Below are 14,338 nucleotides of genomic sequence, written 5' to 3' on the forward strand. Positions count from 1 at the left end.
TAAAACTGGAAGTAAATAATTTGTGATGCCAGAGAGCAAAACAAAGCAGCTCAGGAACAAAAAGAGGGAAATCTACAGCCCATCAGCTTCACCCTGACGGCACAGGCTGCCGTCACAGCTCACAGGAAAACCCCACAACCCCAAGCTCCTGGGGTTTCTGCAGGTGCTCCATTCCCTGGACAAACCTGAACCATGGGAAAACAGCAGCAGGAGTGGCTGCCCTCCCTCCACCTCCTGCTCACACGAGGTCAGACCTGACCAGACTCCGTGAACTGTTTGCAGGGTTAGCCAAACTCCAGCTCACTGGGTGCAAATATTCACCCCAGCCATCCCCCCTGCAGCACTGCAAACCCCATCCTCAGCCCCTTCCCTCCCCAGCTGAGGCTCTGCCCTTGTTACCTCACACTCAGCACTCAGGAGACAGCCAGGGACAGCTGCAAAGGGGAACAAAATACAAGAATGACAAACAGCTGCTGAGATCTAAAACTAATGAGGTTGAGCGTTCTCAAATCAGCTGCTCTTGCTCTCTCAGGTGTCTTTACCTGCTTTTGGTATCTTCCTAGGCACCTGTTCTTAAACAAAAAGTAATTAAACATAGCAGCAAGTTTGTCCAAAGGGTCCAGACATAAACCATGCCTGAGCTGCACCGCTGCCCTGGTGTGAAGTCATTTGGTGTACTGGTGTTTGAAGTTATCTCCAGCTGGCAGAGAAAGCAGAAGGACTAAACTGAAAATTTGAGATTTGCTTCTATTTTCTTCTTCCACAAGAGTCAGATTCAGCTTCTTGGAGAGTGAGCAGGGCCCAGCCCCACTGAGCTCATCCCCAGAGAGCAGCAGCAGCAACAGCCACGAGGTTCATGGCACAGAGAGTCCCAGAGCAGGGAACTGCAGCTCCACGGAGCCAGGCAGCAGGAGCTGGGCTGGGATGGCCACTGATGGCAGCAGGCACCTGAAACATTTCACAGCAGCCACAGAGAAGCCCTGAGCACCCCCTGATCCGTGCTGCTGCTGCTGCTGCACAACCTATTGATCAGCACAAGCAGGGCAAAGTCATTCCTGAATTAGAAACAGGCAACTCTGCAGATCAGGGATGGAGGAACAGCAAGGCTCCCAGGAAGGACCTAAAATAGCCCAGCAAGCTCATCACACCTCCACAGTCTAGTGGAGAAAGTCTCCTGTGTGCCAGAAGCCTTTGGAGCAGAGCACCAGCGTGGTGTCTGTGCTGCCTTCACATCACACCCCAAGGCTCAGCTCCAGCAGTGAGCTGCCAAGTCCCACCTTCAGATCATGGTTCAGAACTTCTGAGCAATGCAATTCCACTCTGGGAACACTGAGACTCAGGCACAGCCCGGGCACAGAAATTACAGCTTGCATTTCAATGAGTTCTTCCATCCTTTACAAGAGGAGCATGAACATGACAGAAATCTGGTCACCAGAAAAACCCAGAAACACCTACAAACACAAAGTTATGGGTGCAAGAACTGGGAGAGCCGGCAAGGCTGGAACCTAAGCAGCTCCCAAGGGCAGAATGAGTGCAGATGATGTCCAGGACATTTCTTAGGCACTTGCTTTCCTCTTTACTGAGCCATTGAAGGTGTCCCACAGAGGCAGCAGAGGATCCCAGACTCCCAGCTGGGACACGTCTGTGTCACCTCCAGTGCTGTCAGTGACACACAACAGGTCCCCAGACACCCCAGGAGCTCCTGTAACACACCAGAGTTCCATCAGAAAACCATGTCCTATAACACACCAGAGCTCCATCAGAAAACCATGTCCTGCCTCCAAAATCCCACAGCCTGTCAGTGCACAGGAGCTCCTGTAACACACCAGAGCTCCATCAGAAAACCACGTCCTGCCTCCAAAACCTCACAACATCTCACAGCCTGTCAGTGCTCAGGACAGCCTCAGTGTCCCCTGCACCCAGCACTGCTGGCACAGCAAACCCACGCAGCTCCAGTGCAGCTGCACCCCTAGACTGCTGCAATTCCTGCACCTGCTGCTCCTGCTGAGCTTGGGCACTCCACAGCCCTGCCCAGAACACACCAAGCTGCATTTAAAGAGCCCAAGTGATGGAGCTGCTCCATGAGCCAGTGCCGTGAGCATCGCACCAGTGCCTCTGGGGCAGCTGCAGCTTTGCTGCCCTAACCCCTCACCAGGACACAAACCATGGGATCCACAGCCAGCGTTCCACCTGGCCACAGCTCAGCACCCCTCACCAGGACACCACAAACCAGCTCAGCACCCCTCACCACTGAGACACAAACCACATTATCCACAGCCAGCGTTTCACCTGGCTACAGCTCAGCACCCCCTGAGCTCCGACTCCTGCTCCACCTGTCCCCCGAGTGCTCCTGTGCAAACCCCACGGTGCCCTGGAGCATTACCCGGTCCTTCATTCTCCAGCTCTGTGCCAAAGACTTGGAGCCCTCGATCTTCTCGCAGTGCCTTTTCTTCATGAAGGCCAGGGGCAAGTTCCAGTCCGTCAAGTCGGACTCATCCTCCTCCCCGAGCCCCAGGAGAGGGGACTGCAGCATCTCAGACTCCATGGGCGGCGGAGCTCCGGGCACCGGCTGGGCAGCGCTGTCCAGCCCGGCACCCAGCGGGGCCGGGGGTCCCTCCGGCCGGAGGGGCACGACGGGCCAAGGGCGGCGGGGGCGGCGTTCCCCGGTGCGCGGGCAAGGACGGAGCCGGGGCACGCGGCGCCTTCACCTGGCGCGGGCAGCGGCCCCGGCCGGGCTCGGCGGCGCGGCCCGGGGAGCACCGAGGGACCGGCGAGGGCCCGGGCCCGGGGCCTCCCTCGCACCTCTACCCCCGCGGGCCCCGCGCTCCCTGCGGCGGGCACGGCGCCCGGCCCATCGCGGCTCCCTGGCACACCGGCGGGCCGAGGGCGGCTCGGCGAGCAGCGCTCCGGGGGCGGGCGGCGGCGGACGGGACGCGCGTCCCGGGGCGCCGGCGAGCGCGGCTGGGCTCAGCACCGCGGCACGGGGGCGGCCATCTTGCCCGGCCCACAATGCCCCGCGGTACGGGCCGCCTCGCGGGACACGCCGCGCCGCGCGCTCCGCCGCCGGGACCGCGCGTTGCCATGGGGACGGCGCGCTGCCGTGGGGAAGCCCAGAATGCCCAAATCCCTGAGGATGGAAAAGGCCTCGCAGCCCATGGGGCCGTGCCCCATCCCCACCCTGACCCCAGCGCAGAGCTCTGAGCGCCACAGCCAGGAATTCCTTGGATGCTCCAGGATGGGGGCTCCAACCCTCCCTGGGCAGCCCCTGCTGAGGCCTGACCGCCCTTTCATGGGGAAATTCCTGCTGGTGTCCCTCTGCGGCAGCCCCTGCCGAGATCTGGTCACCCTTTCCACGGGGAAATGGCTCCTGGTGTCCCTCTGTGGCACCACTGTCCCTGTCCCGTTCCCGTCCCGGTCCCTGGAGCAGCCCCCCGTGCCTGCAGAGCTGAGATTTGAGATTTGCCTCAAATTCAGCTGAAAACCAACACCTGGTGCTGAGCTGCTGCTCCAAACACACCCAGGCACAGCTGCCACCCCAGCCTGGCCTTTCCTGGAGTTCCCTTTTATTGTGTGTGCGTTTATTCTGGGATAAAACAGCCCAGGAGAGGGGTGGGACTGGGCACAGCCCCCAGCAGATGTGCCTGATGCATTTGTGTCCTTCCACGCACCAGGAAAGGCAGGTGAAGGATTTCAGGCACAGATCCTCCTTGCTGTGGCACTGAAGGTTAATGGAAATCAAACATTGCTGCTGAGGAGGTTCCTCAGTGTTTACTCCCGGCAGCAGTCGAGCCCCTCCACATTCACATTTGGAATACTTGAACGTGTGGAAATCATTTCGAAGCAGAAAGGAAAGGATACGTGTGTAATTTGATTTACAGGACCATTAATTTCCATAAATACTCTCGGTGTGTTTACACTCGTGGAGTGTTTCCAAGGCAAGGACCTTTCTCTGCAAGAGGCTGGGAGATGGGCAGGGGATGTTTCTGGGGTGCCAGGGTTTGCTTTTGCTCCTTGCCTTTCCTGATTCAGTGCCTCACGGTGCCCTGTGCTGATGGCTGCTGATGGCTGCATGATTGTGATCAGAACGAGCTGCAGAAAACGCTTATGTCCGTGTTTCTGCTGGCCCTTAATGAATTCCTCAACAGCAGCCGCACAAAACCATAGAATTACTGAATTCTTTGGGTGGAAAGGGACCTTAAAGATCTTTATTTCCAACCCCCTGCCATGACCTCCTGCCCCACAGAATAACAGATTAAATCCCCCCTTGTTCCCAGGGAATCCCAGGAGTGGGAGCACCGTGCCAGGTAAGGCTCAGTGAGTGATGCCCCAAACCCAAAACACAGGATTATCTCCCACAACCACGTTTGGACACATTCTCCCACCTGTCACTCTCTTTAATGAAAAATCCTCTCCTATCTCAGGCTCTGTCAGTGTCCTTTGTTTTGCCTCATTCAGCCAGCTAATTCTAATTCCAGTTTTGGGCAGGAAGAAACGCAGATATGGAAAGGAGAATGTTGCTCATAAATATCACCAGAGATCCTATCTTTCGATTTCATTACTCAACGCACAGGTCACCCAGTGAGTCAGATGGATGCAAAGCTCCGTTCTGGGAGCCAAAAGGCCACTGGGCCACCTTGCCAGGGGCAGGTGTTGGTGTGCTCCTGCCTTCCCCGGGGCACCCCTCCATGGTCAGGGCTGGTTTTGGGGCATTTTGGGCCATTTAGGGGCCAACAACGAGGCTTGTTCCAACATTTCAGTGCAGGGGCAGCCTTGCAGCCTGAAGACAGCGGGTAAAATATTGCTCAGGATTCGATCTGTGTTGAACCGAGGCTGATTTCAGCTCTACCATTTGTGCATGTGCAGCCCAGGCTGCCTCCCCGCTCCTGCAGGTGTGAGCCGGGATGGGGCTGTACCTGCTCCCACAGGTGCTGCTGGAGCCCCAAACCTGCAAGGGGGAATTTGTGCTGTACCTGCCCCCCACAGGTGCCCCCAGAGCTGCCGGGGGGGGGTTTGGTTCTGGGGAGGGGTCTGATGCTGTACCTGCCCCCCAGAGGTGCCCTGCTGTGGTTTTTCAGCACAGGCCCCGGGGCAGGGATGGGAAACTGAGGCTTTCCCTGCCCAGACAGAACCACAGAATCTCCTGGGACGGAAAAGCTATCAAACACCATCAATTCCAAACACTCCCCAGCACTGACCATGTCCCCAGGTGCCTTAAATCCCTCCAAGGATGAGGATTCCACCCTGGGCAGCTGTGCCAGGGCTGGACAACCCCTTTGGAGTAAGAAATGTCCCCAATATCCAACTGAACCTCCCCTGGCACAGCCCGAGGCCATTTCCTGACCCTTCCAGCTGCCCCCTCTGCCAGGGAGTTTTAGGGAGTGAGGAGGTGCCCCCCGAGCCCCTTCCCATTCCAGGCGTTCTGCAGTGCCCCAGCCCCTGGTGTGATGCCTCAAAAATACGGGGGGCATTATAAAAAGGGTGCAAAGTGGCGTTTTAGTCAGCAGCACCTGCTGGGAATGTGACAGGGATTCATGCTCTCCTCTCACGCTGAAAAGGCCACGATAAATACCGGGTCAGAAATCTCCCCGTGCTCTCTCAGTGGAACAAGCATTTTGGCACCAGGGTAAATTTTTCACCCAGGAAGAAAAGAGGGGGAGAAAGGGAAGGTGATGCAGCTTTTGGAAGCAGAAAACTGGGGAGTTTTAATCCGCTGGCTTTGCTTCCCCTGAGCTACAACCGGGCGAGTTTCCGGATGAATCAGAGGCTGGAGAGTTGGGTTAATGAGAGCATTTGACATCCTCGGGCTCCAGGTAGCACGCAGCCTGGAAGTCATTTAGAGCGTGAAGCCGGCGCCGCGCTTGACCGCAAGGGCGGTTTCAGAGTAAAGATTTCTGCGTTCCCGGCGGGCAGGGAGACTCGGGTGACCCCTGCACCCCGACAGCGATCGGCTGCTCGATGATTTCCTCCCCGACACCCAGCGGGCTGCGCTCGATACCGGGGATGCGATGGATCCGCGCGTTGGCAGGAGCTGTTAATGGAGTTCCGCAGCCCCATCCATCTCCGAGCGCTCATCCCTCATCGTTACCCGCCTTTGTCCGGGCAGTCTGCGGGGTGACCGGGCTGTGCGTGTTTAACAGCACAGATCGATGGCACCTCGGCTGATATTCTCTGCTTTCCTCATTAGGAGTGCAGAAATGCTTCCTTAAACACCGTGTAAATCGGTATCGGCTCTGACAGAGCCGGGGAGCTCCTCCTGGGCCCGGCAAAAGCCTTCAGCCCCAAATTCCTGCCTTCTTTTTGCTGCAGGACCTGATGTTTCCCTTTGTTCGATAAGAAATAATTCAGTGTTTTACAGGGATTTCTCATCCTGCCTTCACTTGGGGCTTGGGAATCTGCACAGCAGCCAAAGTGTGCCCAGCTTCTCTCAGAGCCCGGAGCAGCTCCTGGGCCTTTCCAGTCACCCCCAGTCTCTCTGCAGCCGCTGGAGCCTCGACCTTGCACAGGAATCGATGCTCCCAGCCCTAATGCAGCCTCTCTGCAGAGACTCAGCAGCCTGAGAGCCTTTCCCCACTAAAAGCTGCCCTCGAGCTCGGGTCAGCAAGCCCAGGGAATCCCTGCTGCCTTGGAGTGGTTTTCTCCATCCTGGCTTTAAAACCTTCTGTGTTTTAACCCCAAACCCTGTGCCATGAATTGGCTCTGGCACATCAGATCCCCCTCCCAGCACCCAGGATCTGAGCTCTGGGCAGCCGTGCCCCTCCAAACCTCCCTGTCCCTGCTCCAGCTGCTCCCTGTTTGGGGGCAGAGCCAGCTCAGATCCCTGATCCCTGATCCCTGTCCCTGTCCCTGTGCTTGCACTCCCACCTGTCCAACCCAGGCTGGGATCTGTGTGCCCCATCTGCACCTGGAACTCATTCCAGGCTTGTCCTGCTGCACATCCATCCATCATCCATCCATCCATCATCCATCCACCCATCATCCATTCATCCATCCATCCGTTCATCCATCCATCATCCATCCATCCATGGATTCCATCTGTCCATCCATCCATCCATCATCCATCCATCCATCCATCCATCCATCCATCCATCCATCCATCCATCCATCCATCCATCCATCCATCCATCATCCATCCCCCATTCATCCATCCATCCATCCATCCATCCATCCATCCATCCATCCATCCATCCATCCATCATCCATCCCCCATCCATCCATCATCCATCCATCATCCATCCATCCATCCATCCATCCATCCATCCATCCATCCATCCATCCATCACCTATCCATCCATCATCCATCCATCCATCCATCCATCCATCCATCCATCATCCATCCATCCATCCATCCATGGATTCCATCTGTCCATCCATCCATCCATCCATCCATCCATCCATCCATCCATCCCCCATTCATCCATCCATCCATCCATCCATCCATCCATCCATCCATCCATCCATCATCCATCCCCCATCCATCCATCATCCATCCATCCATGGATTCCATCCATCCATCCCCCATCCATCCATCCATCCATCCATCCATCCATCCATCCATCCATCCATGGATTCCATCCATCCATCCCCCATCCATCCATCCATCCATCCATCCATCCATCCATCCATCCATCCATCCATCCATCCATCATCCATCCATCCATCCATCCATCCATCCATCCATCCATCATCCATCCATCCATCCATCCATCCATCCATCCATCCATCCATCCATCCATCCATCCATCCATCCATCCCATCCATCCATCCATCCATCCATCCATCCATCCATCCATCCATCCATCATCCATCCATCCATCCATCCATCCATCCATCCATCCATCCATCCATCCATCATCCATCCATCCATCCATCCATCCATCCATCCATCCAATTTAGTTTTTATTTCTCAATATCCTGCTCTGATTTGATTGGTAACAAACTAATTTCCCTGCTTGCCCCTGGTGGTGATTGCTGAGGGGTTTCTCCCTGCCCTCATCTTCCCTATGAGCCTTTTGTTCTATTTTCTCTCCCCCTCAGCTGAGGACAGATCTCTGGGGACACCAAATCTGCAGCCCGGGTCACCCAGCACTGCACAGTAACAGAACACAACACAGGGAGTGGGAGAAAGGGAGCAAGAGACTGCAAAATAATAAATAATCATGGAAAAAACTAGGGCACAGCAGTGTCACCAGCTTTTGATGTTTCCTTCTCATCCTGCCCTGCCTCCTCTCCCACGAAAAGGGAACACTGCAAGGTGGGAAGGAGCTCCCGAGCAACAGGGACACAGAGCTGTGTCTGTTCAGAGGCGCCAGAAGGATTACAGATAAATATTGAAGCTATCAAAGAAGCTTAAGGGATTTGGGAACCCACTCCCCATTATTATCCTCACTGGGGGAGGGGAAGCGATCTCTGCAGCCCTGCAGCAAACGCCAGAACCGTGCTAAATTCTGAAAGCCCCTGCCCTGGCCGTGAATTCCCCCTGGTTCGCTGGGCTGGGGGAGAAATGATGGGTGTGGGGTTTGTAGGACACGGGGGCACCGTTTGTCACTGGAGCTCGGTGACACCTCAGAGCATCCCTGGGCAGCGCCAGGGCAGCAGGGCCGGTGCCACAGCCCAGCCGGGCAGCGCTGGGAGCGCTGGGCTGGCATCCATCCATCCATCCATCCCACCTCGCCTCTCTCGCTGCGGGGAAATCCAGGCAGCGCTGAAAAACGAGCGGAGCGATGGGCCGGGAGGGAGAGCTGGCGGCTGCCGTGACGCGCGTGTGTGCAGACAGGGGGGAATTCCTGCACAAATCAGTGCCGGGGCGGCTGCGGGCAGCGGGCAGCGGGCAGCGGGGAGCGGCTCCTTCTCCATTCAGCTCCGCTGCCGAGGCGGCGTCGCCGAGCTCATCACCCGCACCGGCACGGCCCGAGGAGGGTGACAGGGACAGGGACAGGGATGTGTGCCCGGGGCACAGCAGCGTCCTGCTCCCAGCCCTGGCACCCATCCTGCTCCTTCCCTGCCCCTCTGGCATCGCCTTCCTGGCCCAAAAGCCACCCCAGGTGGGCACAGCCGCTCTGGGCACAGGTTAAAGCTTCAGTCCCTGCTCAAAGCTTCAGTCCCTGCTCAAAAATTCACTCCCTGCTCAAAAAGGGGGCAGGAACCCAGCGGGACCCGGCCCAGCTCCCCCTGCTCCATTCCTGCACCGGGACCATCACTCCCACCCCAGGCCCCTCTGCAGCTCTCCCCTCTGCAATTTTGGCCACGGCCAGCTCCGTCCTGCAGCACCCAGAATGGCTTCTCTGCCACACTTTTAAGGGGATGCTGCAGTTTTAAACCACAAATTAAATTTTTAATGAAACTTCATAAGTGTTGTACCCAAATGTAATGTAATATTGATAGGAACTGTGCATCCAGCTAGCATGAGACTGCCCTAGAAAGCTTTTTAGGATGTTATGCAATATAGAGCTAAATTAATTATTTGTAATGAAAGGATCTGTGTCCCTATAGCATCACAGAGACCTACTGGTACAGAGACCACACTCCCGAGCCTCACTGAGTGTAAATGTCAGGCAATTTAGGAGCAGACTGGCTGGTGAGATGGGAGCAATGAAAAGAGGGGAAGGGAAAAAGGGAAGAGAGTGAATGTGTGAGAGGGAGAGAGAGAGAGAGAGGCAGAGAAACAGAGAGGGAGAGATCTGCAAAGAAAGACTGCAGCAAAATGCAGCAAAATCCCCAACTCCTGTCCAGAGTGTGTCTGTCACAGAAGGGAATCCTCCATCTCACACACGGTGTGTGCACTGCCTGCACCCCGTGCCTGAGCTGCTCTGGTGACAGCTGCACCCCTTAAAGGCACCAAAATCCCCATTTTGCAAATACAGCATTCTCAACAGAACCACGGAGCAGCTGGGGGCTGCTTCCCTGCTCCAGCTGCAGCAGGAAAAGGCTTTGGAGGTGATCTTGTCCCCCCACACCTGGGCTCTGCACCCTGTCCTTGCTGCAGTTTCCCCAAGAACAAGTACTTCTATTTAAAAAAAGACAAAACAACGAGGCAGTGTCTGCCCTGTCCTGCTTTGAGCCTGCTGGGGTTGGGGATGGGGATGAGGATGTGGGGATGGGGCTGGGGAAGGGGCTGGGGATGTGGGGATGGGGATGGGGATGAGGATGTGGGGATGGGGATGTGGGGATGGGGATGTGGGGATGTGGGGATGTGGGGATGGGGATGGGGATGTGGGGATGGGGATGTGGGGATGGGGATGGGGATGGGGATGTGGGGATGGGGATGAGGATGTGGGGATGGGGATGTGGGGATGAGAATGTGGGGATGGGGATGTGGGGATGGGGATGTGGGGATGGGGATGTGGGGATGGGGATGTGGGGATGGGGATGGGGATGTGGGGATGGGGATGTGGGGATGTGGGGATGGGGATGTGGGGATGGGGATGTGGGGATGGGGATGGGGATGTGGGGATGGGGATGTGGGGATGGGGATGGGGATGAGGATGTGGGGATGAGGATGTGGGGATGGGGATGTGGGGATGGGGATGAGGATGTGGGGATGGGGATGGGGATGTGGGGATGGGGATGGGGATGTGGGGATGGGGATGTGGGGATGGGGATGTGGGGATGGGGATGTGGGGATGGGGATGAGGATGTGGGGATGGGGATGGGGATGGGGATGGGGATGGGGATGTGGGGATGGGGATGAGGATGTGGGGATGGGGATGGGGATGTGGGGATGGGGATGGGGATGGGGATGTGGGGATGTGGGGATGGGGATGGGGATGTGGGGATGTGGGGATGGGGATGGGGATGTGGGGATGTGGGGATGGGGATGTGGGGATGTGGGGATGGGGATGTGGGGATGGGGATGTGGGGATGGGGATGGGGATGTGGGGATGTGGGGATGGGGATGAGGCTGCAGGGGACAGTCCCTCAGCAGCCTCAGTGACAACAGGGGAACAACCAGCAGCTCCACGGCCAGACAAAGGGATCTGAGCCCCTGGAGGTGCAGCCATTGCTGTTTCCCATCTCAGGCTGCCTCCATCCCATAATGGATCTCACCGTTCCCACTCTGCAGAGGAGGCTTCACTGCGGAACCAGCATCACCCCACAGGAGATGCTTTATGTACAGCAGGCTGCACAAGCAGGAGAGAAAGCTTCCACTGCTCCCTGGGGCTCCAGCTCCTGGGATTAGAGAGATTTGTCCACTCTAGAAAGCTGTCCTCTCTGCACTGGGGGCCGTGCTGCTCGCACACAGAGCAGACAGACTGACAGCCCTCAGCCCTGCACGGCACAGGCCACGGGGCTGGGAGCACCCTGGGCTGCCCAAACCCACCCTGTCCATCTCAGCACTGCTGGCTCCTGCTCAGGGCTAAATCCCCTGCCAGGGTCCTTGAGAGCTGTGCTCAGCTCTTTCCAGCCACAGAGCCATAAATCAGCCGAGCGCTGGGGAGGAGGCAAGGGAAGGGTTAAAAACAGGGGCTCCATTACTCCATTACAGCCACACAGCTCCTAAATCTACAGAAGCAATAACAGATCCTCCTGCATGATTCAGTGATTCTGGGAAAGCTGAAATCCTGATCATGTTTTCCGCTCCTTTCTTTGCATTAGGAGCCACAGGGGTTATTTTGCTTATCTCTTGTAGCACAGCTTTGTTGTTTTTTCCCATCCAGGCATTTCCTGGTCTCCATCACCATAGCATCCGAGTGTTTATTTTATTGCATTTGTCACCTTGGGCTCATCTCCGCATAATGTGCTGGGGATGACAAAAGATTGCGAGGGAAATTGGTTCGGTGACACGCTCGGCTCTGTCAGGGCTGTGCAGATGTGAGCAGGACCGGGACCTGGCTCTCTCACACTGCTTCACACTGCTCTCGTTCTGCTGCCTGCAGTAACATCGCTTTTGGGTGGTGTGGCAGGACTAGACCAGCAGTCTCGTCAGCTTCTCCTTTTGCCAAAAACCCCAAACCCAACCAGCACAGAAGGGAGAGTGCTCTGCCCAGCAAAGCCCATGGGGTCTGTCCCCTCCTCATCCCCCTCCCTCCCTCCCTCCCTCAGCACAGAGCCAGCAGCAGGGACAGTAACCAGGGCGATGGAGCCACAAGGAACAGCCTGCTGGAAATGCAGATTTCCCCCCAAATTTCCTGCACACAACACCCCAGAGGGGAGCAGTGCCAGAGGTGTGGGCACCCTGCAGGTGAGCAGCACCACAGGTGGCTCTGAGCTGCAAGGCAGGACCAGCAGTGAGACCCAGGAAGGCTCCAAAGGACACCCAGGTCTCATGAGCACCGGGACAGGTTGGATGGATGCTGATGAGAGCACTACAGGATGCCCATGGAGGTGCCCAGAGGTGCTGAGCACAGTGGCACAGCTGCTGAGCTCTCAACCACTTTGTCAGCACTGCCCTGGGTCCCCAGGCTGGCATAAATGGGCAGCAGAGCCTCAGAGGGTTTGCCAGGCTGCCACCCTGCTCCTGCTGAGAGCCCCAGGCCCTGGGCTTGGCCATCCATTGCTGCTTTTACTGTTCCACAGCAGGGCTGGATGGGGAAAGAGGCTCCCGGGGGCAGCTGAGCTGCCTTTGGGGAGGAAACACTCCCCGCCACATCCGTGTGCCACAAACCTCCTGGGGCTGGATAAAAACCTGCTCCAGGAGAGGCCCCAAAGCAGCCCCAGGTACCGAGAGCAGCTCAGGGAGCTCCAGCCCCAGCCAGGGCTCCTCAGGCCCGCCCCAGGCACATCAGAGGGGAAAGGACCACGGAGCCCCTGTGTTTTATATTCTGCAAATCCGTGAACTGAAAACCTTTGTGTTTTATTGACCCACTTCGCTAATCAAAATTAATTACTTCATATTTCACAGGATAACTTGGCATTATGCAAATACTCCAGCCATATGTGCTGCTGCAGTGCTGAGCTGAGCTGAGCTGAGGGGGCCAGAGCCCCCCACCACCCCTGCAGGCTGCAGGGATTTCCCACCCCAGCACAACACATCACCCCAGAGAGGAGCAGGATAAAGCCAACAGGCAGGAGAGGCTCAGGGGGCCGGGACAGCTCCGTTCGTGCTCGGGTGGCCTGGCCAAGGACGGGGGAACAAGGGCAGGGGACACTGCTGGCTGAACGAGAATCGGCCTCGGCTGAAGAGCTGCAGATGAGAGAAGTGACAGCTCCAGCAGCCACGAGCTCTTCCCACCAAGGACAGATGCAGACATTACCTGCAAGGTTCTTTCGCTGATTAATAAAGGAGCAAAAACCGGCTCCCGTGCACCCACTATGGGGCTGGGCACGGGCACCAGTGGGAGCAGCTGCCCCTGCAGTGACCGGGCCTGTCCGTGCTCCAGGGGCTTCCCCCGGGGCCCATCTGTGCTCCCCCTGGGCCGGCAGCCCCTCACTCATCCTTGTTCTGCCCCGGATCCCGGGGGCTCCCCCTGCTCCGCGGGCACCGACCCCGGGGCTGCCCCGGCCGCTGACCCCGCACCGCACCCAGGGGGCACCCGCAGCCCCCGGAGCCGGGCACGGGCACACACGGGGCACACACGGGGCACCCACGGCCCCGCACACACCGGTGCGTGCAGAGCCCGCACACAGCCGCGTGTGCACCACAGCCCGCACAGCCCGCACACACATGCTCACACATGCACACACATGCACACACACACACACGCACACGCACACCCCTCACACTCATCCCCCGCACACACATCCCCGCACGTCCCCGCAGCCCCTCCCCGCACACTCTCCCCTGCCCACGCGCCGCCCACGCGCGCTCCCGCCCACGGACACACGAACACACGGACACAGACACGGATACACGGACACGCGGACACACGGACGCACGGGCACAGGCAGACAGACACACGGACACTCACACGGACACGCGGACACACGGACACAGGCAGACAGACACACGGACACTCACACGGATACACGGACACGCGGACACACGGACGCACGGACACACGGACACACACGGACACAGGCAGACACACGGACACAGGCAGACAGACACACGGACACACACACGGATACACGGACACGCGGACACACGGACGCACGGACACACGGACACACACGGACACAGGCAGACACACGGACACAGGCAGACACACGGACGCACGGACGCACGGACACAGGCAGACACACGGACACACACACACGGACGCACGGGCGCGCTGTCACGCCCGCAGCCCCAGCCCCAGCCCCGCACGCTCCCGCTCCCGCTCCCGCCGCGCTCCCACGCGGTTCCCCCGCCCGGGCCGGGATTCCGCGCTCCGTGACGCCCCGCGCCGCCCCGCCCGGCCGCCATAAAAGCGGCGGCGCCGCAGCGGAGCCGGAGCGGGCCCGGAGCGAGCGGAGCCGAGCG

The 14,338-nt window shown here is 58.1% G+C and overlaps 1 protein-coding gene across 2 annotated transcripts in view; it reads right to left on the reverse strand.

Annotated features, from left to right (window-relative positions):
* The window catches only part of RPTOR (regulatory associated protein of MTOR complex 1), a 102,308-nt gene extending 99,697 nt beyond the window's left edge, over window positions 1–2,611 (reverse strand). The window contains exon 1 of one of the 2 annotated variants that reach the window (XM_063176017.1): window positions 2,384–2,611. In XM_063176017.1, the coding sequence (XP_063032087.1) occupies window positions 2,384–2,545 (162 nt within the window). In that variant the 5' untranslated portion in view covers window positions 2,546–2,611. The remainder of the gene's footprint in view (window positions 1–2,383) is intronic. The other variant, XM_063176018.1, reaches the window with a different exon arrangement.
* Between the last annotated feature and the right edge of the window lie 11,727 nt (window positions 2,612–14,338).

Source organism: Melospiza melodia, chromosome 24 (genome assembly GCF_035770615.1).
Source record: "Melospiza melodia melodia isolate bMelMel2 chromosome 24, bMelMel2.pri, whole genome shotgun sequence".
NCBI lineage: Eukaryota > Metazoa > Chordata > Aves > Passeriformes > Passerellidae > Melospiza > Melospiza melodia.